Below are 22,325 nucleotides of genomic sequence, written 5' to 3' on the forward strand. Positions count from 1 at the left end.
CAGCAGGAAATCTCCGGGAGAATACAGAGGAAACGTGTCTACGAAGTAACAGCAGTCGTCAGAATATTCGGCAACAATGTCCCCAGTGCAACAGTTCAGGCCACTCTCTGGATCCTGAACCCGAACCAACGCGAACAATACATGGCCATATCCAAGTAAGTTCACTGTTCCTTTCGCCTTTCTCGTTCCTAAACTATATCTCCATATTAATTCATTGAACTGGTTTCGGGTATATTCTTCATGAGTGTCAGCGTTCAAGCCACTGACAAGAACTGGGTTGAGTTGAAAGGTAAGTTCATCATCCATGGCTCGCCTTTGCGTGTAATACTCTACCTCGAAGGTCCACCTCCGGGAACCGATATTCTTCTCAATGCCCTAACCGTCAAACACGCCAAAAAGCCTCGCCCTTCGCCTCCACCATTCTACGAGGTCGGGCTTTCTTCACAGTTTTGAAGAAAAGCATCATCGTCTCGATGGATTCTCGGATGAAAAATTGTTCTAATCTCTGGATTTTCCTGACAGAATCCTGCTTTTGGGGTCAATATCATTGCAAACAGCGAGCCAGTAGATGGAAAGGCCGATCCATGGTTCCCGCTCGGAAGCTGCAAGCTGAGTGTGGCTCAAGGATCACCTCGAACTCTTCCTCCAATGGCGAGAACCACTCTCGGTCCGCAAAAACCTCTGTCCGGAAGTTACATCCTCGTGACTAACCGTACTCAGACATGGATGGGACCGGCACAGATTATAACAGAGAAGCTGAAACTGTTCTTGACGTATCAGGTCTCGGCCTGGGTCAAGATCGGTGCAGGAGCCAGTACGATTACTCCTCAGAGCATTAACGTGGCGCTAAGTGTGGATAACCAGTGGGTTAATGGTGGCCAGGTTGAGGTCACTGCAGGTGGGTCATGGCACGAGATCGGCGGCTCGTTTAGGCTCGAGAAAAAACCCGAAAACGTCATGGTTTATGTTCAAGGTCCTGCTGCCGGTGTTGATCTGATGGTTTCCGCTCTTCAGATCTTTCCTGTTGATCGTCGGGAACGGATCAGATGTCTTAAAAGACAGGCTGATAAGGTATTTTATAACTCTTTACAACCCTCTCCCCCAACAAGAAGTTCTCGAATTCTTTACAAAGAGAATCAGTGAAGTTACAAGAAATGGTTTATGTTATTGCAGATACGAAAGCGCGATATCGTCCTGAAATTCACGGGACTAGACGATTCATGCACGCTGTTTCCGTACATCGTCAAGATCAAGCAAACACACAACAGTTTCCCGCTAGGAACTTGCATAAACAGAACAGATATCGACAATGAAGACTTAGTAGATTTCTTCATCAAGAACTTCAACTGGGCGGTGTTTGGTAACGAACTGAAATGGTACTGGACAGAACCCGAACGAGGAAAACTGAACTACCAAGACGCAGATGACTTGTTAGATCTCTGTCTGAGCAACAACATCAGTGTCAGAGGACACTGCATCTTCTGGGAAGTGGAGTCGACAGTTCAACAATGGGTTCGCAATCTGAACAGAACCGAGCTGATGAACGCTGTCCAGAAGCGAATCATCGATCTTCTTACACGGTACAAAGGCAAATTCAGACACTACGACGTGAACAACGAGATGCTCCACGGTTCTTTCTACCGAGACAGGCTAGGAAATGGCGTGAGAGCCCTCATGTTCAACATGGCTCACAAGCTAGACCCGTCGGCCGTTCTATTCGTAAACGATTACCATGTCGAGGACGGATCAGACACGAGGGCATCGCCGGACAAGTATATACAGCTCGTTCTTGATCTCGAAACACAAGGAGCGCCGGTGGGAGGGATCGGGATACAAGGGCATATAGACAGCCCTGTCGGATCCGTCGTCTGCTCGGCTCTCGACAAGATCTCGGTTCTTGGACATCCGATCTGGTTCACCGAACTCGATGTTTCGTCGAGCAACGAGTACGTAAGAGGAGAGGATCTTGAAGTGATGCTATGGGAAGCGTTTGCTCATCCTGCGGTCGAAGGCGTGATGCTCTGGGGATTCTGGGAATTGTCGATGAGTCGGGAAAATGCGAATCTCGTGGACGGGGAAGGAGAGATCAACGAAGCCGGGAAGAGGTTTTTGGAGGTGAAGGAAGAATGGCTGACGCAGGAATACGGCATGATCGATGAGGAGGAAGAAGAAGAAGCCGTGTTTCGGTTCAGAGGGTTTCATGGAACTTATGCAGTGGAAGTGGTTACTCCTAATGGGATTGTCCTGAAGACGTTCGTCGTCGACAATAACGATGAATCTCCGTTCGTTTTGTCTGTTGATCTCTCTTCTTCTTGATCTTTCGTGTTCCTTTTCTTGTTTGTTCACTTGATGTTTTTTTTCTCTGTTTTTTTTTTTGTTTTTTGTGGTTTGAGTTTGATGACGTGTCTTTTATTATTTATGTCTGATTTACACAACGTGAATAAAGGAGGGTGTATTTTATTTTTATTTTAAAAAATCGCTTTTTACCGATAAATGGGCTGTAAAGAACAAAACTAAGTGGACTGGACTCATAGTGTGTTTAAAAAATATTGATAAATTTTAAAAATAATTCGATAATGTAAATAATCTTATTTTGAAATTATTTTTAATTGGTAGGAAATAGATTATAATACATACATAAATTTCTGTGTTGGATACAACCAATGGAAGGCCCAACTTAGTTAGGCCCAAAATCAGCTTTAAAAGGCCCAAATTTCGAATTTATAACCTAACTAATATAATCTATTGGGCTGAAACAAATTTCATAGGGAAGGGAAAAGAAGACCCAATGAGTTTCATATATAATTTTACATGAATATAATATATTTACTAGTTGACTGACTATTTCTTTTTTCTAACACTAATTAGTTGAATTTAAAATAATACTAATCAAATATAAAATAATCCAAAAATTTTAATTAAATTTTAAAAAATTGAATATTTTTTAATAATAAATATTAAACCTAAATTCAATCTAAAATAAAATAAATATAGTTTTATAAAGTTCAAAAAAATTATGATAAATATAATCAAACAAAAAATAATCAAAATCCCAAATATACGTAGAATTCTGCGAGTTTGATGGGGTGGAGAAAGTTTAAAAAGCTGCTTTTATATAATCCCACAAATACTCGCTTATCTAATGGTTTAAAGGTCATTTGAATGTTTTTTTTTGTATTTCACTAAATTCTTTTATTGGGATCCATAATGAAAAAAATGGAAACAATAAAATAAGCGAGGAAAATGTTGATATAAAGAAAAAAAAAAAGGCCGTGGAAAAAGCAGGTGGGGTAACGAACTGTACAATTGTAGACAAATTATAAAATAAAAAATTGAGAAGAATAATTAAAAAAAAACTCAAACTGTTTATGATTAGAAGGGGGAATCCAATTAACAGGATTTAAGAGTAAAGTTAGGTGACAAATAGGTGATATAATTATTGAACCATGTGGGTCCCATTCATTGATTTGTTTTAACTATACTTAATTATAGGTTTAAATTTCCAATCTTGGTTCCATTTTTCTTACATTGTTTTTGAGTGCAAAATATTTTAATTTAAAAGAATTAGTTTATATATTTTTATATTAAATTTTGTTGAAGACATTTTATTTTAAAAAAAATATTACTTTAGTTATTTTTATTAGTTTCATATTATATATATAGGACATAATTTTTTAAGAGATGTAAACACTTTTTTTTGTATATTTTGAGATGGACGTATGTTCTTTTGTGGTTTTAACGTATATAATTTCAGAGACTGAGTAATGCACAAAATAGTATTGTTATATATTGATATTGTAAATATGGTAATTAATAATGATGGCTATAGTTTGATATTTTGTATCTAAGGATGTTAAAAGGCTTCCAATATGTAATACTAACGTGAAAAATGCTAACGAGACATGTGATGCAGCCCAGAAATCCTCCAACATCAACATGGACGATAACAAACAAAACTCGAACGAGAAGCAAGACGATGTCGTCGACGCTATAGGAGGAGAAGAAGTGAACACCGAGCATACCATGTCAACCATTCTTACACCTTCACTTACAAGACAAATGACTCAAAGTCTACGTTCAAATATCAATACATATGTCGAAGAGTGGCTGATCAAAACATCCGAAAATGTTCAAGACAATGCAACGGATGCGAAAACGACAAGAAGCGCTAAAACGTCACATTGTTATGGAGTTTATGTTGTCCAACACCAAAGACTTCATGGGCTAACATGTGGGCTACTAAGAAGATATTTGAGGATTGTATTCTCAATAAATGGACTGAAGATTCAAGCCCAAAGTGCCCAAAAATATTCTGCACAAGTCCAAGAAGATGTCAACCCATTAGAGAGGATATGGTGCAACCTTTGTACCAAATTTCGGCCAGCCCTTATCAAGCACGAATTTGAGAAGCTTTCTACACCCTTTTAACCTCATGAAGACCTAATTTAAAGCTCCTAGCCGTTGCAAGACGTTGCACATCCACTTCCATCAACTTTCCACTTTTTCCTTACTTTATGGTGTCTTGTTTTCCATTACCTTTCTTTAATGTTTTGTTAGCTCCTCCTTGTGCACGAATTTCCCTTGATTTCTTCTGTATTTCAAGCCTATTTAAAGGCCTTTGTATGTCAAGAATGAGCAGACTTTGAATTGATAAAAATCGAGTTGCTTAATTGCTTCTTCTTCTTGGTGTGTCCGAGAGTATCGCCTTCTGCGCATGTGTGTGTGTGTCACCCTTGTGCAAGGTCAAACCGTGGTGGATTCAAGGTTGGTTTAGCTCCTTTGAATCCTCTTTTATACCCCTATCTTCCATCAAAAATTGGGAATCATCCGAGTGCCCTTTGGCCTGGAACTTCCCTTCCATCTATCACCTAAACCGAGTGCTCTCGAGTGCTCTGTTTTAGTCCGACTTGTGTGTTGATTTCTAAGGACTCCGAGTGCCCTTTGGCCTGGATATCCTCTTGAAATCTAACCATAGGAATACCTTAGTGAGTCTCCAAGTGTCCCCTGGTTTCGAGCTTGTTGTATTCGTTGTCCAAAAGGCAACATAAGACACATACGTACAAACCGCATTTCACCGAAGGAAACGAGCGAGACTTCCTTGGCTCCGTGCGTGTATCAACATGTCACGTCAGTTCGATCGATTTCCATCATCCACTATTTTCCTCATTAATTACCAAATTACCAAATCAAAATTCAATTTTTATATTTGTTTATTTATATTCGGTTTTCTTATTAATTTTCAGTCCATTTTTATGATAAAACTATTTTTAAAAAACTATATTTTTATTGGAATTTTTTTTATTTTTAAAATACAATATTTCGGTCTGATTAATTGAGTTTCCCATTAAATTTTGTAAATATACATTGCTTAATTCGTATATAACATATGTAACCATTCGATTACAATATCTGGAGTACAAACATTATCTCTTACTATATATATAAATGGCATTTTCACGAAATGACCTTCACAAAGACTAGAGTATATATGAAACGAACGAAGTATCCTTTTGGTAAGTCTTAACATTAAAGATTTTATTAATTGACAATGGGAAAGTGGACCCATATGTTGAACATAGGGGAGTGAATTACATGCATATGTGGATCGATGTGAGTTATTATATATAAATGAATAAATGGAATTATGATAAATGAGAGAGAGAGAGAGAGAGAGAGAAAGAAAGAGAGTAGAGGACATGCATTGGGACTTGAAGAGACTGTGTGAAGTTGTGGGAGTCTCAGAGGGGGAAGCAGTCTCTCTACTCCCGAAAGCCCTGTTCTTTCTTTCGTATGGTAACTCAGTTTCAGTTTGCTAGTATCTCTGTCGTTTACTCTCTCTCTCTCTCTCTCTCTCTCTCTATGACCTCCACAGTGACAAACCCACGTCTTATCTACGCTCGAGTAGCTGACACCTCGTCTTTCTTTCTCTCCTTAAATTGAGTCCCATACCATATAGTAATAACATCGACTTGTTTGTTTTTCTGTCAATGGATTGATTGCTACTTATAGAAGTATAATTAAAAAAAAACAGCAATTCTCGAGTGATCATTTTGCTTTTGTATAGTCCTTATTTGATAGAGAATCAAAATTTATTACAACTTGGAAGTTCCTACGAGAATCTGCTTCTTGCATGATCATGATTATGCCACTTTTTTATTAATCGGGTATTCTAATCCAATACCTAAACTAATTTCGGGATCGGGAGTTTAACAGGGATGGGACAGACGATGGGACAGACGTAAGATCATTTTCATCGGTTGATCTAATCAAATTTGGATTAACGATGGCTATAATATAGTCATCGATGTCTATATATATATATATATATATATATATATATCAGATTTGTATTCCTAATATTATTAGATATTCCCCTGATACACGTTGATATTTCATGGTACAATAAAATTGTGGCAACAGTCTATCTAAATTTAGACCAAATATGCAAGTAGTAAAAGACTTCCATAAAAAAAAAATCGAAAACATTCATCCACATATGATTCGAAATTTACTAGAGCTGTCAAATCATGCTCTTTCCTTCACATTTTAAGTGATGTTTTGAATTTTGACACGTTTTAAAAAATAGTTTGATTTACTATCCCTCTTTTTATTTTTCTTTGGCTATTTCTCAACAAAGTCATGTCAAATGAAATAAAAAAAAATATATTCTAAAACATCATTTGAAGTAGAGCCACCAATAAGAATCATTTAAGATAAAGCGAATGTAATATAGTAATATTAGAAAAATATTATATATACATAACATAAAACGTGATAATTGACTATGGTTTTTTTCATTTTGTTGTGTAATAGGTTTTGTTTCGACTGATAGATTTATTACGCTGCTTTTTCCTGAAATAATGTACTCATAGTTCAAATTCTCTCTCTAAAATTAATTAATTATTAATTTTTGAAAAAACTTAATTAACTATTAGTTAACCTCAGGTTTATTTAAAATTTAGATAATCCAACTTCTTACATCGTCGTCGTCGTCGTCGTCGAAGGCAATGATAAGGTTGCATTTGAAATTACCAAAAAAGGCTTTTGGAAAAGATGCAAATCAATGCCTTTTTATGCCAATTAAGCGAAAAAATAAGGTTTCAAAACAAAACTTAAGGGCAATTAATTAGATATTGTCTCGTTTAATCACGCTTATTATTCTTCTCAAAGATTATAGAAAATGTTTGTATAAGCCCGATCCGTTCAAATATTTGCAGCTGCATAATAAAATATAAACAATCCTTATCAATTAATAAACACGAAGAAATAGATTCTCCAAATTAAAATTAAATGGATTTTTTTTTCATAATCATATAAGCATATAATATAAGATATAAAGTATATAGATGATATTGCTAAATGGCTTACCGTCAATGATCCTTTACTCATTCATATATATACGGTAAAAAGATTTTGTTCATAAAATGAATATTGAAATCTAGACTTAAACCATAGTTCAATATATCATATACGTTGTCAAACATGATTAAATTTCCTGTAATGATCTCTAAATTCTAATTATTAGGGATAAAAGCAAAATGTCATTAATAATTGGTTTAGCTTGTCTTTCACATCAATAACTAAAGACTGGGCAGCTGTATATATGGAGGAATCTTACACTAATTACCCTGTAGAGAAAATATTTTAAATAAAAAAGGAAACAAATAATATTAAAATTTAAAATATGCGTATGATATGCTTCCACGCGATTTAATCTTCTTGCATCACAAGACAAACAGCATCATGGCTTTGTCTTCATGTCGGTTCATTATCCTTTTTTTTTTCTTTCCATTTTTAATGTACGATCTGAAATGTATTTTATTCAATTTTATAACGATTTAATTCGACTTTTCACGTATCAATTAAATTTCTCATTTAAATGATATTAAAGGGGCAATGTGTAAAAACAAGGTACTTAAAGAGAGAAATATAATATATATATATATATATATATATTATAAATTGAGCCACGTTTTACTTAGCGAATAAAATATACATTTGCATAGATGTGCGTGAAGTTGCCATATTCCATGGGCGGTATATGTCATTTCTGCTCACTCGTATTATACCAAAGACAATACAGCATCCATGATCCCCCCAACCCAAAAAAAAAATGTACTGCAAGTAGAGGTGGCCAATTCGGTTTTCGGTTCGTGTTCGGTTCGGTTATATTCGGGTTCGGTTATTTCGGTTATAGAAAAATTATAACCATTCGGTTTTTATATAAATTCCGGTTCGGTTTTTTTCGGTTATTTTTCGGTTCGGATTCGGTTCGGTTTTGGTAAAAAGTTTAATTTTTCAAAAAAAATATCGGTTATTCTCTCAGTTTTTCGGTTATTTTTTATTCGGTTCGGTTCGGTTTCGGTTTTTCGGGTTTAAAGAAATCATAACCGTTCGTTTTTAATATCGGATTCGGTTCGAATACGGTTATGTCTTATTCGGTTCGGTTCGGTTCAACTCGATTATTCGGTTAATAACCGAAATGACCACCCTATGCAACTTCTTCAAAACAACGAATAGAAGAAAAAACACTACAAAAACAAAGATTCCAAAAGTTAACTTATATATATAATATATACATATATAAATATAAATTTTTCATCAATATGTACACTCATACATATATATACATAGAGAGAGAGAGAGAGTTCTGCCACAGAGATCAGAGATGGGTCCTCTGTGTATATGTCCCATCTCTCCTTTTGTAGCGCGCATCTCTCGGGGGAGTTGTATTTTCTACATGGCCCATTAGCTCTCTCTCTCCCTCTCTCTCTCTCCCTCTCTCTCCCTCGCTCTCTCTCTCTCTCTCTCTCACACACACACACACGCGTAAATCGGTCATGAACAGTGAAGTGTTGAAGTATCGGCCTTGTATTTTTTTTTTTGGGCAGATTTTGTTAAGATTAAGGAGAAATATTTTGGGTATATGAATAAAAGAAACTTAGATGGTAATGTACTTGTTAAGAACGAGGGTCAAGCGTGGAGAAAAACATCAAGAAGAAAAACCTTTGGCATATGATACCAAGGATCATGGAGGTATAGATGCAACGTGGGCGTACATAAAAACGAAAACAAAAGATAAAACGTTATTCTATATGAAAATTTGTAAATGATGTCAAATAAAATAATTTTGTAAGACAATGGTTTTATAGTATCCATATTTGAGTGTTAGAATATGTGATTTCTAAAAAATATTATCTATTTTATCAACTATATTCCTTTAACGTTATGGTTAGATATATCTTTCCTCAAATTTTATGTAATATATATATATATATAATGTAATATATTGATATCGAACCTCTTATTAGAGATAATTTCATTAAAAAAAATTGTACCTTTCAATAATGCTCAAAGCAAAGCTTACCGCTATTAAATCTTTAATCATTCAACAACGGTCGCATTCTCTGCTTTATGACATTGTAGGTGAAATTAATATTTTGTTTGTTGTTATAATCTCATTATCTATTATCAATTTAAAGACCGGAAAAAAAAAAATGGGTGATCGAATTCCAATTTCTTTCTTGTTTATTTATAATTTTTTGGAATCGCATTAATAGAAATTAATTTAAATATGAATATAATATAAATATAAAAAATTGAAAGAAAAAAATTAGTTTAAAAAATAAACTAAAAAGTTTAACAGATGCAGAAAAAAAGGTATCAAACCAAATTTAATATTTTTTTTTATCTATAATCTATTTTTTATTTTATTTAGATAAAAAATTTAAAATTGATTAAACCAAAGCTAAAATGAACCATGTTTTCAATTTCAATTTGGTGCGAGATTGTTGAAAGATTATACAACATATGGCAATTTTCATAATATACTATAACGATCAAGTATACGGAATATTAGTATTAATTAAATCGTTTTCGTCAATGTTAATATATATATATATATATTATATAGTCAAAACAGGGAGAGCATGTGGGTATGAGCAGAGAAGGGTCATAAGAAACAGTTCAATGCGGAGTCTTGGTTTCTTCATCACTGCCATTGTTTGTCACTGCTTATCGTTGAAAACCTAGTTTCCTCTTTTTTTATTAATTAATTAATTAATTAATTTTTTTTGTAGTTTGACCGGTTCTTTTTTATTTTTTTCCCTTTTCAGCTAATTAAATATTTTCATGTTCTTATATATATATGTATATATATATATATATAATTGGTATGTTCATACAATTGATTATTCCTCTTGCTAAATAGCAAATAATACGTGACGTCACTCGACGAAATCGGTTTATACCACGATAAGTGTACACAAAGTAGAGTTGAGTTTTGGAATATCTTAATAATTATATTTGAATATATAAAATTCAATCTAATATATCAAATAACATATAATCACATCGAATACTTGTAAATGAAATATAATAACAAAAAAAATAGGAAATAAATATTTTGGAAAATAAATAGCTTTTTCTATAGATACTGATTTTGAATTGAATAGAATAAATCTTAATTTAATTATAAATTATATGAAAATGGCATAGATTAATTTTTCTATAAAATATATTTTATAAAATAATCAAATCAAAATTTTAAAACTTTAACTTGAATGTGGATACTGATTTATGTGAAAGTCTTCATCGTATCCAATTTTATTTTAGTGAAGATGAAAAATAATTATTGAGAAATTAAAATTGGTTCAAGTTCTGTTATTTGATTGGATTATTTACCGATCAAATCCGTGCTTATGGATATTATCTCTAAATATCATTTTCTTGTTTGTGTTTCTTGTGGTTTACCTAAATCCATGGTTCATTTTTTGTTTGAAATATTCATACAATTAATTTTTCAAACCACTACAAAACTATAAAATTAAAATTTGATATAATAAAAAATGTTCATTCTAACAAGAATACTAGATCTAGAATGTATTCCAATGTTAAAATTGTTGGGATTTTTAGAGTAAATGAATGAGAATTTAGAATCTCTCAAAAGGATTCATGTTTCACGTGTATTACGAGTATGGTGGAGGAGTTAAATACTTGTAAAAGACGTGTCATCAATTGGCTAAGTTGTTAAGGATTTGTCGGAAAAGTTTACGTTCGGTTTTGAACGTGAAAGGTGATCTCAGAAAAAATAGGAGGACAGTTCAAAAACATGGGCGGACAACCTGTTTTTTCTGAGGAATAAAGCCCAGAAATAAATGGGCGGTAGTTCGAAAAAACGGGAGGACAACCCGTTTTTTCTGAGCAGTTCAGGAATAAACGAGCGGGTAGTTCGAAAAAACGGGCGGGCAACCCGTTTTTTCTGAGCAGTTCGGAAATAACGAAAAATCACGACCGTTCGGAAAAAACTTCTGATTTCTTCATACTTTTCGATATTTGGAGTGTTTATAAACACATCTGGACATCCAAACATGAAATACAACAGATCTAGGTTCGTGTTTTGAGAGATTTGAGAGCACTTTTGTGGTTGTTCTTGCAAAACACTCACAAAAGCCTTTTGTTCATCTTCTTCTTGCGGTTTTTTGTGTTTGTGTTCTTAGGAGAGCAAATTAAGATCATTTTTCTCTTCATTGTATCTCAAAAACGTATTACGGGAAGTCTTTTGCTCGTATAGGACGGAATAACGTTTTTAGGAAAATGTATCACGCCTTAAAGAGTTATCCGGTTCCCGATCTACTTTTCTTGTTCATTTTATATCCCAGTTTTCTAACAAAAATTCTTATAATTATTCTTTATTATATCTAAATGACATCAAAATCCGTTTATCTATATTTCTATATAAAACAAATGATCCACCAAACCCTAATAATATCTATATTTATATGATATTCTTATAGTAAGAGAGATTGATAGTATATATATATATATTTATAATTTTAATTTAATAATAAAAACTTTAGTTATAAAATGCAGAACTTTTTATGTTTTTCCATTTCTTCCTTTTTACCGGAAATCACAAGGAAACAGGAGAAAAGAGCTGAAAGGAGAGATGGCTTAGCTTAGCCTTATCTCTCTCTCTCCTCTTTTATTATTTCTTTTTATAATATATAGTTTTCTGATATATTTTTTTTCTCATTATAATATTGAAATTGCTTTTTTTTTTCTCCCAAAGGCAAATAACGTCTTGTCAATCCACCGAAGCCACCCAACTCTCCCTTCATTATTGTTTCCATTCTCTCTCTCTCTCTCTCTCTCTCTCTCTCTCTCTCTCTCTCTCATTTTCTCCTCTCTTCTTCAATGTCACTTCCCTCTTGAAAACTACATGCCCGTTCGTGTTTTGTTGGTGCAACTTCACTTCATTTCATTTCATTTTAAAAAACTAATAATAAATTCCTCTTTTTATTTTGCCACTGTTATAACCTTTTCCATTCATCTCTCATGAGTCGTCTCAGTCATCTGGATTTGATGTTCTTAATTGTAGAGAGAAACCTGTGAAAATCAAATATTTAATAAATTAAAAAAAACAAAGAAGAAAAGCAAACAATTTCACAAATCCCTTCCCCTCTCTCTTTTCTTGTCAAGCTTTCATCCTACGCCCACCTAGGTTTTCTGTTCCTTCAATTCAATTCTAGGGTTTTCAAAAAAAAATATTTTTTTTTTCTCTTGTCTGATCTGGGCATGGAGGAATACCGCCGCCACGACTCCTCCGCTCCTCAAAGAGGAAGTTTCTTCTACACTCAGAGCTCGCCTCCCAACAAAAACGATGATAACAACAGCAACAGTAACAACAACAATAATTATACATCTGGTTATAATAGTAATCACCACCACATGTTGTTCCCCAACATGAGCTCTCAGCTTGTTCATCATCATCATCATCATCATCAAGCGGGTGAGAGTTGCTTCCGATCCGATCACGATCAGCCCAACCCAGTTGTTAAATCCGAAGCCAGCTCCTCAAGATTTCTCAACCACTACTCTATGTTGATGAGAGCCATTCACAATCACCAAGAACCCAACAACAACAACAACAACAACGGCAGCAGCAACAGCAAAAGCGGCGACAACAACGATGACAGCAACAGCAACAGCAACATTCCTGTCGGTAGCGAAGTCGAGGCCATGAAGGCGAAGATAATCGCTCATCCTCAGTACTCAAGCCTCTTGGAAGCTTACATGGACTGCCAAAAGGTACAAAACCCCCCATTATACTTGGATACATGAACATACGCATAACTGCAAACTGTTCATATATATATATATATATGTGTGTGTGTGTGTGAATAAATCATTTTTTGGAGTGAAGTTTTTGTTTGATTATTGATATATATATATATATTTATAGATAGGAGCTCCTCCTGAGGTTGTAGATAGACTCACTGCGGCGCTGCAAGAGTTCGAGACAAGGCAGCGATCAGCTGCGGCGGTGTCTGGAGACTACGGTGCACCAAGAGACCCCGAATTGGATCAATTCATGGTTATTAATTAATATTATTATCAATCTCTAATCTTTGTGTTGTTAATTAGGTTTAAACATGATTAGTTTTACATTCGTCTAATGCAAAAAAGATTCTGAATTTAACAGGAAGCTTATTGTGACATGTTGGTTAAGTACCGTGAAGAGCTAACACGACCGATACAAGAAGCTATGGAGTTCATACGTCGTATCGAAGCCCAACTTAACATGTCGTGCCAAGGTCCCGTTCGTATATTCAACAACGCCGGTACGTTTGTATGTACATGTGAATGTGAATATATATGTATCCTTAGATACATACGGTGCATACATGCATATATAACATATGAATCATTGAATCGAGTAATAGGAAAGTTGCCAAACATGTACTATAAAGCTATGTAGTGACAATGTAGGGCTCATGATGGAGTGTGATAAATGGTCTGTTTTCTTTTTGGGTTGTCTACCCGTATATACATACATACATACATGCATACATACATACATACATACATACATACATATATATATAATTATAACTTCGTTGGATCATATTACGCATTAATTTATTTGCCGTCAGATTGCATAAATATGTGTAATCATTTGGAAATGAGACGATAATTGTTGGGTATAGAGACAGATTGTTATGGCAAGTGTCAAAATATGTAGCGTTTGCACTTTTGTTTCATATGTTTCTTGTTTTTCTCTTTTAGGAATGCATCCAAGAAAGTGGGGTTTTTCACATTCTTCTTTTGTTCATCGATCTATATTGATAAGCTAATTAAATAATTTTATACATTATATTGTACAAATGTGCCTAACTATAAGTTCCTTGGCTTCTAGGATTAGTGTATATCTCAAAGACAAATCTTAAGCTTGTTGCACTTTTTTGTGTGTAGATTCTCTAATTTTGTGTTGAAATGTATGTATCTATATACATATATATACAGATGGGAAATGCGAAGGAGCGGGGTCATCGTCGGAGGACCAAGACAACAACAGCGGCGGTGAAACCGAACTGCCAGAGATCGATCCTCGAGCAGAAGATCGGGAACTCAAGAATCACTTGCTGAAGAAGTACAGCGGCTACTTGAGCAGCCTGAAGCAAGAACTGTCCAAGAAGAAGAAGAAAGGGAAGCTGCCGAAAGAGGCGAGGCAGAAGCTGCTCACTTGGTGGGAGTTGCATTACAAATGGCCTTATCCCACTGTACGTACCCGACTTCGTATCTCCTCTCATCGTTCCACCGCAAAAGAAAAACGCTTAGGCAACCGAGATTAGACGATTCAATTGCTCAGATACTTCGGTTAGATAAAATAGAAAGACGAGAAAATCGATCTACAATTGCAACATATTGCGACGAATCGAATATAAATATGCGTATAATGATTTTAATTTTGACTGTGCAGGAATCGGAGAAGGTGGCATTGGCGGAATCGACGGGTTTAGATCAGAAACAGATCAACAATTGGTTCATAAACCAAAGGAAACGCCATTGGAAGCCATCGGAGGATATGCAATTCATGGTGATGGATGGTTTGCATCCTCAGAACGCGGCTCTTTACATGGATGGCCATTACATTGGTGACGGTCCTTATCGTCTCGGACCATAAAGAAATATCGCATTCTTCACTGGTTTAAATCCACGTCAGTCCATGCATCGACTAGTTCATGTTGCATTGGTATATATATATACATACATATATACATATAGAGCCTTTATATGAATGAATATATGTTGATGCTTTCGTGTTACAAGTGAGAATTTGTAGTGTCCATAGTTCAGTGTTATATATAGCTTTCTTTTGTAATGTTTTGGACCATGGGTTATATTCATGTAATATGTATCACCATTTCTCATCTCCCAATTTTTTTTCAGTTAAAAAAAAAAAAAAAAAAAATCTAAAAGATTTACGATGATATCTGAAAGGCGGATTTAGATTTTCTATTTTCGTAAATTATTTTGTTTTTTAAAATATTTGCGTACGAAGGCTTTGATAATTAGGCCCGTAAATATTTATGTTTTCACAAATAGGTTGGGCTACTTAACGTTATTACTCTTTAAGCCCACCTAAAGCCCAACTAGAGTTCGGACCAAACCCATGATGAGAGCAGGCACACTTTTTTTTTTCATTGGGAAAATTTATCATTTGACAAGCAGAAAATAATATTTATTGGATTCTTAATTTTATGGGGGATTTATTTCCGTTAAGGATATACCAATGAACATTTTTATATGTTTTTATTCGGTTTTTCATAATTCTATTTAAATCGAACCGAATTAATTTTTATTTAAAAAAATAATTCTTATTATGAAAGAGCCTAGATTTTTATTTCAATATTTATAAAAATAGTATGAAAAAACTTTTAAAAAATATTTTCGAATATCTTTTAAAAATATTTACTGTTTGACTTCATATCTTTTATATCTATTTGCTGGTGACAAAACTCAATAATTATAGACTATAGTAGATAAACATTTTATTAAGAAAAACTAGTTGAATCTAATAAAATTTAATATAAAAATCGAACAAATATAATTTTTTTTGAAAAATCTGAATGTAAAATACCAAAACACTCCCCTCTAGTATTTTCTTTCTAGAAAAGCTGAGGCTTTAGTCTATTCCGGATTTAAATTTTGCAATATAATTTACTTTACCTACTCATTTAATGAAATGTCAAAATAGAAAATCCATGGAAACAGTCGCTGCTCTCAATTTCAACGTCATATACTATAAAAAAAAATTTATAAAATTATACAAAAAAATAAATAAATAAACATATATAAAAAAATAAGGAATTTGCATCGTCAATGTTTTTTCAAAAGAGGCAAAACGACCCACAAAAAGAAATGGTTACACCGCAGTTCCATCCATATAATTATGTGTATATATCAATGTGATTCTCGACTAAGTAAGACTACAAACAGAAGACAGCCCAAAGTCTTCTCTCCGCCATTTCCCATCTCTCTCTAATTTTCTATTCATAATCACAATAATCTCTCTCTCTCTCTCTCTCTCTTCTTCTTCTTCTTCTTCAAAAGCTCATGTTGTTTCAGTAGCGAACATCTTGTTTGACCAAAGTCAAAGGTCGTAAATTTCACCGGAAAAAGAAGAGAGAAGAGAGATGGGAAGAGCACCTTGTTGCGACAAGGCCAATGTAAAGAAAGGGCCATGGTCTCCTGAAGAAGATGCTAAGCTCAAATCCCACATAGAGACGCATGGCACAGGCGGTAATTGGATCGCTTTGCCTCACAAGATCGGTAATATCCAACATAATGATCCCCTTTTTCACGGATGATATATATATTATATAGCTATGTATATATATGCTTTTGGTTTGATATGTAATCTGTATATGTAATGTAATGTTTTAGGGTTGAGGAGATGTGGAAAGAGTTGCCGTCTAAGGTGGTTGAACTACCTAAGGCCGAATATAAGGCATGGAGGCTTCTCCCAAGAGGAAGATAACATCATTTGCAGCCTCTACATTAGCATTGGAAGCAGGTAATATACATAGATGTCTAAGTCTATCTTCTAATCTATCCTTGATGAAATCATGTAAGTGTTTATGAGTATATATATATACACATTCATGTATGGTTTATAGGTGGTCTGCTATTGCATCACAATTACCGGGAAGAACGGATAACGATATAAAGAACTACTGGAACACGAGGCTGAAGAAGAGGTTCCTCGGTAACCAACTGAACAGCAGCGGTTACATGAACATGACGAAGCAAGGAGTGGACAAAGATGCCATGGTTACATCTTCTATCACTAGCATCAACCATAACATCCATGATCATGATGTCAAGGAAAAACCTCCTTATTGGGAAAGAGAATTCCCTTGCAATCTCCCAAACCAATCTTTACCCTTCAAAGACTTTCTCTTCGAGCCGGATGGGCGCTTCTCCAGTGGAGATGACAGTCAAGGACTGATGGCCGATGGGAATAGCTTCTCATCATTCCGACCCATTCCTTCTCCATTGCATCCGGCCTCATCCATGAACCATACAACGCCTCAGATACATTTCCAAACCCGATTTGGTACTGATCAAAGCGAGACGGGTTTTCAGGCAATGCAAGGGCGGAGCGAGATCAACCACAGCGAAGTGTTTCCGTTTACCGACACAATGACTTGTGAAGCAAGTAACACCGGTTCTTGGGGTTACTTCACATCTCTAATGACTCTCCCACCTCTTTGCCCTTCATCAGATAACTACAACCTTACTATGCATCCAAAGGTATTGCACTAGCAGATTGTGGCCTTCGGATAGATGAACCTTGGGTTTTATCTTTCCGTAAATACCGATCGGTGTTGCAGTTAGTAGTGTAATTACCTCTTGGATGTATAAATTAATGAAATATTAAGATACAGAAATGAATGGCCAGTGGTGTTTTGTGTATGAAACATGTCGGATTTTCCTACATTTTATATTTTCCAAGTTTGTCGGTATGGACCGTAAACACGTTATTACAAAACATGCGTCGTCCGTATGGCATTGCATGTACTTGCAAGATCGTGCATGTCTATATATATGTAAACGCATAAATATTGGTTTAACTGCAAGGTCTTTTGTTCAAATGAAAAAAGAAATGGCCATTATTTGAAGCACACAACAATTTCACAAAGTGCAAGATATATAAAAGAGAAAGAAACCCAATTAAATGCGTTATTGGATATAAATTCGACTGGCAAATATTTTGTGCCATGTACGAATGAATCTTTATTATCCTATATATATTAGAGATTATCATGAAAAACAAATTTAAAATAATTAACTCATCAGGCAATTAATTAATTAATTAACATAGGAGCCATGAAGTGGTCTTTTTTTTTCGTTGCCTAAACAACCGCCGAACGGAGACAGCTCCAATATTTTTTTTTTAAATTTGAAATTTCTAATATTCTTAAAATAAGACAAAGTAGCTAGAAACTGCATGTCAAACTAGAGTTTTCACGTGTTTATTAATTTACATCAACGGTTGGTGTGGTGACACTAATCCAACATATATTTTTTAAGAGATAAATGAATATCAACAATTAAATGATTTAATATTACATATTTTAATATTTAAAACTTTCACAAATTAAATATCAAAATTTTGTTTAAAACGTTCTTAAAAGTCTAATTAAAAAATACGTATTTTATTTGATATTTTAATATCGATTTGATGGTGATATAGAATAATTAAATAAAATCATAAAAATAACGAATAATTTAAATATTTTATCTTCAATTTAGATGTATATTTTTGTATTAAAATATATTATCTTCAATTTAGAGCTCGGTGCGCCTATTTTCTCATAGAGAAAAGCCCAATTCAAAAGCCCACAAAAAGCCCAATTCCTATCAGGCTCTGGATTCTGGAAAAACCTGCTGCGCCGAGAAGAAGAATGGCCATCGAAGAAGAGATGAGACTCAAATGAGCTGAGCAAAAATGACCCTTCTCGCGCCAGCTTTGCCTCTGCCCCTGCCGTCTCTAGATTTCAAGGTTTGTATATAAAATAAATCCGATTTGCAGATTTGGGTTAAGTTCGAACTCGGATGATAAACTTAGTCGGCAGATGTTGATTGCCGATGAACCCGAACTGCTTGTGAAATGAAATCCTTCCTTTTAAGACATTGTTTTGTTGATGTTTGGTTTGTTTGTTTTTTTCGCAATCTTTGTTTGATGAAGCTTAGCTCCACAAATATTTATTGGGTTCAGATTCTGGGATTCGTTTGTTTTTTCTTCTTCTGTCTGTGGGAACCTACATTGAGTTGTTTGAGGTTTTGGTGTTAAATGGTGCCCATTGTTCTTGTATGATAATGATAACAACTGGGTTTGAGTCAGAATTCATCAAAGCTTAGAGCTTTGGTGGATTAAGAAGAATATATCCTCTGATATAAAGAAGTTTTTTTCAAATTTTGAACTCTTTGGAGGACTTTATGGCATTGTTTGTTAGATGTTTTGTGTTGTATTTCCTTCTCAGGCAAAAGCCTTTGCATCTGTGCCTTGGTCTCCGTTCCATGGACGTGTTTCAACTTGTGCCCGCTTCGAAAGATTGCCCTGTTCTTCCATGGGAGGAAGCCCAAGAAAGTATGTGGAACTAATTGGTATCTCGGAGACTGTTCAAGAGGACGTCCTGAAGTCTTTGAGAGATTTTCCATGGAGAAAGGCAGAAACTTTATTGATGCAGAGGTTGATGTCTCTGGGAAGAACTCTGTTGAAGTGGTCTTTTGTTGCCTGGTTTGTTATAAGCTCTGTATCTGATGTCTTAACCTCCATAGCCATCAGTCAAGAACTCATGGTACCTTTAGGTCTGCTCATTGGCTGTTTGGTCTGTGAACTCTTGAAAGAGACAGCGAGCGTAATGCTTCCAGACTCAGAGGTATTTACTATTTCTGTAAGAAGAACCCGAGACTTCTCAGCTTAAATGTTTGATCTTTTTCACGAAAACGGGTTCTTTTTTTTTTCTTGTGTGTGATGTTATGGTATTCTAAACCAGTGTTCACTCTCGATCTCAGGAAAAAGGTTTATACTTTCAGTTCTTTGGAATCAGCTGCTTCTTCGTCATTATCAAGTTTGTCTCTGCAATTTTCGGATCAAGAACACGGATGTTTCTTCTCCATTTTGGAAATGGTGGCGTCCTTCAACTTCTATGGCTGTTCTCGGGAATGTTATGGAGGAGAAGTAGCTGCACAACTGAACAGAATCGTTCTCCGGAGGATGCTTCCGAGTAGCTTCTCTTTCGGGTGTCACAGAGATATTTCACCGATGCTTTCTGAAAGGGTTCAATGGCCGATGCAGAACCTTGGAGCCAGATTGCTCCCATTAGATCAATCTGTAAGCAAAAAAACCTGCATCTTGATGCAATATTAGTGAAGACGATGTAAGTTCGTTAGATCAGTAGGCTACATGTGAAACATTTGGTTCTTCGGGTCGGTTCACTGTCACCGTCACAAACCCGACACTGTAATCAGGTTTTGTTCGGTTTAGAAGGTGACAGTTTCCCAGGAATCTCCATCTTTATCAGACTTGCCTTTTGTGTTAACAGGATGAATAAATGTTTACACGAATGACACTTGACGAACAAATTCATACAATGGGTGCCCAAATAAACCTGCCTTGAACCAAAACCGAACCGACCCGGATTCAATTCGTCTCTTTTCGATAACATTTTCTCGAATCTATAAAGGCGCTTCAAATCCAACCCGAACCAAACCGGACTTTACTATGCTTCATTTCATGCATGATCTTTTCGACCCGCCTCACTCAATGGTTACCAGAGACTCAAATATGCAATTTAACCTCCGTTCCTATAATATTTAACTAAAAAAATACAAAACTCTAATAATATAAACAAAAACTAAAATTTTGACGCGCACACAGACATATATATTTATGTATTAAAGAAGATGGATATTGTTCATGTGTAGCAATAATGCGTGGACTTGCAAGTAAAAAAATAGGAATTGAACATCGGCAAGAGTCACAATCCAACAAGTTTATAGCATTAAACAAATAGAAAGATTCAATTAACAAAGACACCTAACTCAAAGAGAGACATGGGAAGCATAATAGAGCCTTGCTAGTTTGCACGTTTTCTTTGTTGTTCCATGATTGGGCTTATAACTTTATTATATATATATATATATATATATATAAGCAAAATTATATATTTATAAAATAGTAAAATATAGGGTTTGTTATTTAATGTGATGAAACTCCAAATGCAACGTTTCCCTCTCTAATGATTTGGAGACACGAATCTTTGTTATGGTTTGGCACAAACTTTTATACACGTCTCTTGTTATAAATTCTTTTCTTTATGAAATCAAAATTTATCAAAAGTAAATTCTTTTGTACGACTTGGGTGGCCAAATTTATCAAAACATGTTCTGATCCTGGGTTCAAACCCAAACGTGGGGAGAGGCATTCACATGGATTTTCCCGTTCCTCTAGATGGGAGATGTAGTTAGACCAAAGGTCCGGTGAACTTTCGAATTAAAAAAAATTCGTTTATACGTAGGACGGTTGAAAAAAAAAACATAATTAATAATTATGTCTCTGCTGTACGCAGACTTATCCCAAACGATTCGAGGGAATGAGTTTATTTTGTTATTAAAACAAAAAGAACCGAAGCAGCAGTGCAGAAATTGGCCTACCATGCAAACCGACATTTAATGTTACACAAAAGACATGACAAACATGACACGAGAAAAGAATGACGTTTTGGTTAAATAATTCATTCATCTCAAATAAATTCAAATTTCAAATTAAAATGATCTTTATAGAGAAGCAGAATTTCACATAAAAAGTATATTCCATATCAAAATCTCTCATAATTCTACTAGCATACTGCTTATATTATATTACCGAATTTACACCGCTGTCAGATTCTATAACTAATCCTATTGTCTAAAAAGAGCGTAATGTTTAAATTTTCTGAATTTATTAGACTTGGTTATTCAGAATTCGATTTTTTTTTAAAAAAAATTGTAAATGAAAGTTCCATTAAAAAAATGTGTCGGCATTAATCCCTGAGATGTCCCTAAGAGACAATGTGTCGGTGTCCCAAAGCACCACATTTAGCATGTCACCATGTCGTTACATAACTATTAAATTCACATAACTATATATATGTATATATGTGTGTGTTATTATTTTCAAAAAGATATAATTTTTTAGTTGCTTTCTTGAATTCAAATACATATATATATATATATATATATATATATATATATATATATATATATATATAAACAATGGCAAAACCTTATTCAATCATCCACTCGGACAAAAGTATTACAATTTTGTTGCTTACCTGACTCTAATTTAGTTTAAATAATATACATTTTTCATGGACCTACATAGTCCCTTTTTCTGATGGGTGACAATAAAAAAAATGTTTTATTAATACGGTAATTATATATTATGCAGAAGCTTCGCTACCTCTCGTATGCATGGCAGGGATACTTTTTTT

At 34.5% G+C, this 22,325-nt stretch overlaps 4 protein-coding genes across 4 annotated transcripts in view; all 4 read left to right on the forward strand.

Moving 5' to 3' along the window:
* Nucleotides 1–2,466, forward strand: part of LOC104806955 (exoglucanase XynX) — a 3,026-nt gene extending 560 nt beyond the window's left edge. The window contains exons 3-6 of the mRNA XM_010532077.1: nucleotides 1–155; nucleotides 252–429; nucleotides 523–1,071; nucleotides 1,174–2,466. The exon at nucleotides 1–155 is cut by the window's left edge and continues 34 nt beyond it. Coding sequence (XP_010530379.1) covers nucleotides 1–155; nucleotides 252–429; nucleotides 523–1,071; nucleotides 1,174–2,316 — 2,025 coding nt within the window. The 3' untranslated portion in view covers nucleotides 2,317–2,466. The remainder of the gene's footprint in view (nucleotides 156–251; nucleotides 430–522; nucleotides 1,072–1,173) is intronic.
* A 9,693-nt stretch (nucleotides 2,467–12,159) lies between these two features.
* On the forward strand, nucleotides 12,160–15,214 carry LOC104806966 (homeobox protein knotted-1-like 1). The gene is made up of 5 exons (XM_010532086.2): nucleotides 12,160–13,089; nucleotides 13,244–13,375; nucleotides 13,484–13,622; nucleotides 14,305–14,561; nucleotides 14,762–15,214. The coding sequence occupies exons 1-5, from the start codon at nucleotides 12,577–12,579 to the stop codon at nucleotides 14,963–14,965; spliced, it is 1,245 nt and encodes a 414-aa protein (XP_010530388.1). The 5' UTR covers nucleotides 12,160–12,576; the 3' UTR covers nucleotides 14,966–15,214.
* A 1,126-nt stretch (nucleotides 15,215–16,340) lies between these two features.
* Nucleotides 16,341–17,742, forward strand: LOC104806973 (transcription factor RAX3-like). Its single transcript, XM_010532094.1, has 3 exons — nucleotides 16,341–16,614; nucleotides 16,729–16,858; nucleotides 16,962–17,742. Exons 1-3 carry the CDS (start codon nucleotides 16,479–16,481, stop codon nucleotides 17,608–17,610), a joined length of 915 nt encoding a protein of 304 aa, XP_010530396.1. The 5' UTR covers nucleotides 16,341–16,478; the 3' UTR covers nucleotides 17,611–17,742.
* Nucleotides 17,743–18,760: 1,018 nt separating this feature from the next.
* On the forward strand, nucleotides 18,761–20,393 carry LOC104806984. Its single transcript, XM_010532103.2, has 3 exons — nucleotides 18,761–18,850; nucleotides 19,332–19,730; nucleotides 19,867–20,393. Exons 1-3 carry the CDS (start codon nucleotides 18,797–18,799, stop codon nucleotides 20,080–20,082), a joined length of 669 nt encoding a protein of 222 aa, XP_010530405.1. The 5' UTR covers nucleotides 18,761–18,796; the 3' UTR covers nucleotides 20,083–20,393.
* Nucleotides 20,394–22,325: the final 1,932 nt, after the last annotated feature.

This window comes from Tarenaya hassleriana, unplaced genomic scaffold (genome assembly GCF_000463585.1).
Source record: "Tarenaya hassleriana unplaced genomic scaffold, ASM46358v1 Cleome1, whole genome shotgun sequence".
Lineage (NCBI taxonomy): Eukaryota > Viridiplantae > Streptophyta > Magnoliopsida > Brassicales > Cleomaceae > Tarenaya > Tarenaya hassleriana.

Bases quoted from the DNA above. Each gene is read 5' to 3' on its own strand.
- LOC104806966 (XM_010532086.2), top strand. From the start codon at position 12,577: ATGGAGGAATACCGCCGCCACGACTCCTCCGCTCCTCAAAGAGGAAGT. The intron at 13,376-13,483 runs GTTATTAATTAA...TGAATTTAACAG, and splicing joins CCGAATTGGATCAATTCATG to GAAGCTTATTGTGACATGTT. The intron at 13,623-14,304 runs GTACGTTTGTAT...ATATATATACAG, and splicing joins TCGTATATTCAACAACGCCG to ATGGGAAATGCGAAGGAGCG.
- LOC104806973 (XM_010532094.1), top strand. From the start codon at position 16,479: ATGGGAAGAGCACCTTGTTGCGACAAGGCCAATGTAAAGAAAGGGCCA. The intron at 16,615-16,728 runs GTAATATCCAAC...GTAATGTTTTAG, and splicing joins CGCTTTGCCTCACAAGATCG to GGTTGAGGAGATGTGGAAAG. The intron at 16,859-16,961 runs GTAATATACATA...TATGGTTTATAG, and splicing joins TACATTAGCATTGGAAGCAG to GTGGTCTGCTATTGCATCAC.
- LOC104806984 (XM_010532103.2), top strand. From the start codon at position 18,797: ATGACCCTTCTCGCGCCAGCTTTGCCTCTGCCCCTGCCGTCTCTAGAT. The intron at 18,851-19,331 runs GTTTGTATATAA...TTTCCTTCTCAG, and splicing joins TGCCGTCTCTAGATTTCAAG to GCAAAAGCCTTTGCATCTGT. The intron at 19,731-19,866 runs GTATTTACTATT...TCTCGATCTCAG, and splicing joins TAATGCTTCCAGACTCAGAG to GAAAAAGGTTTATACTTTCA.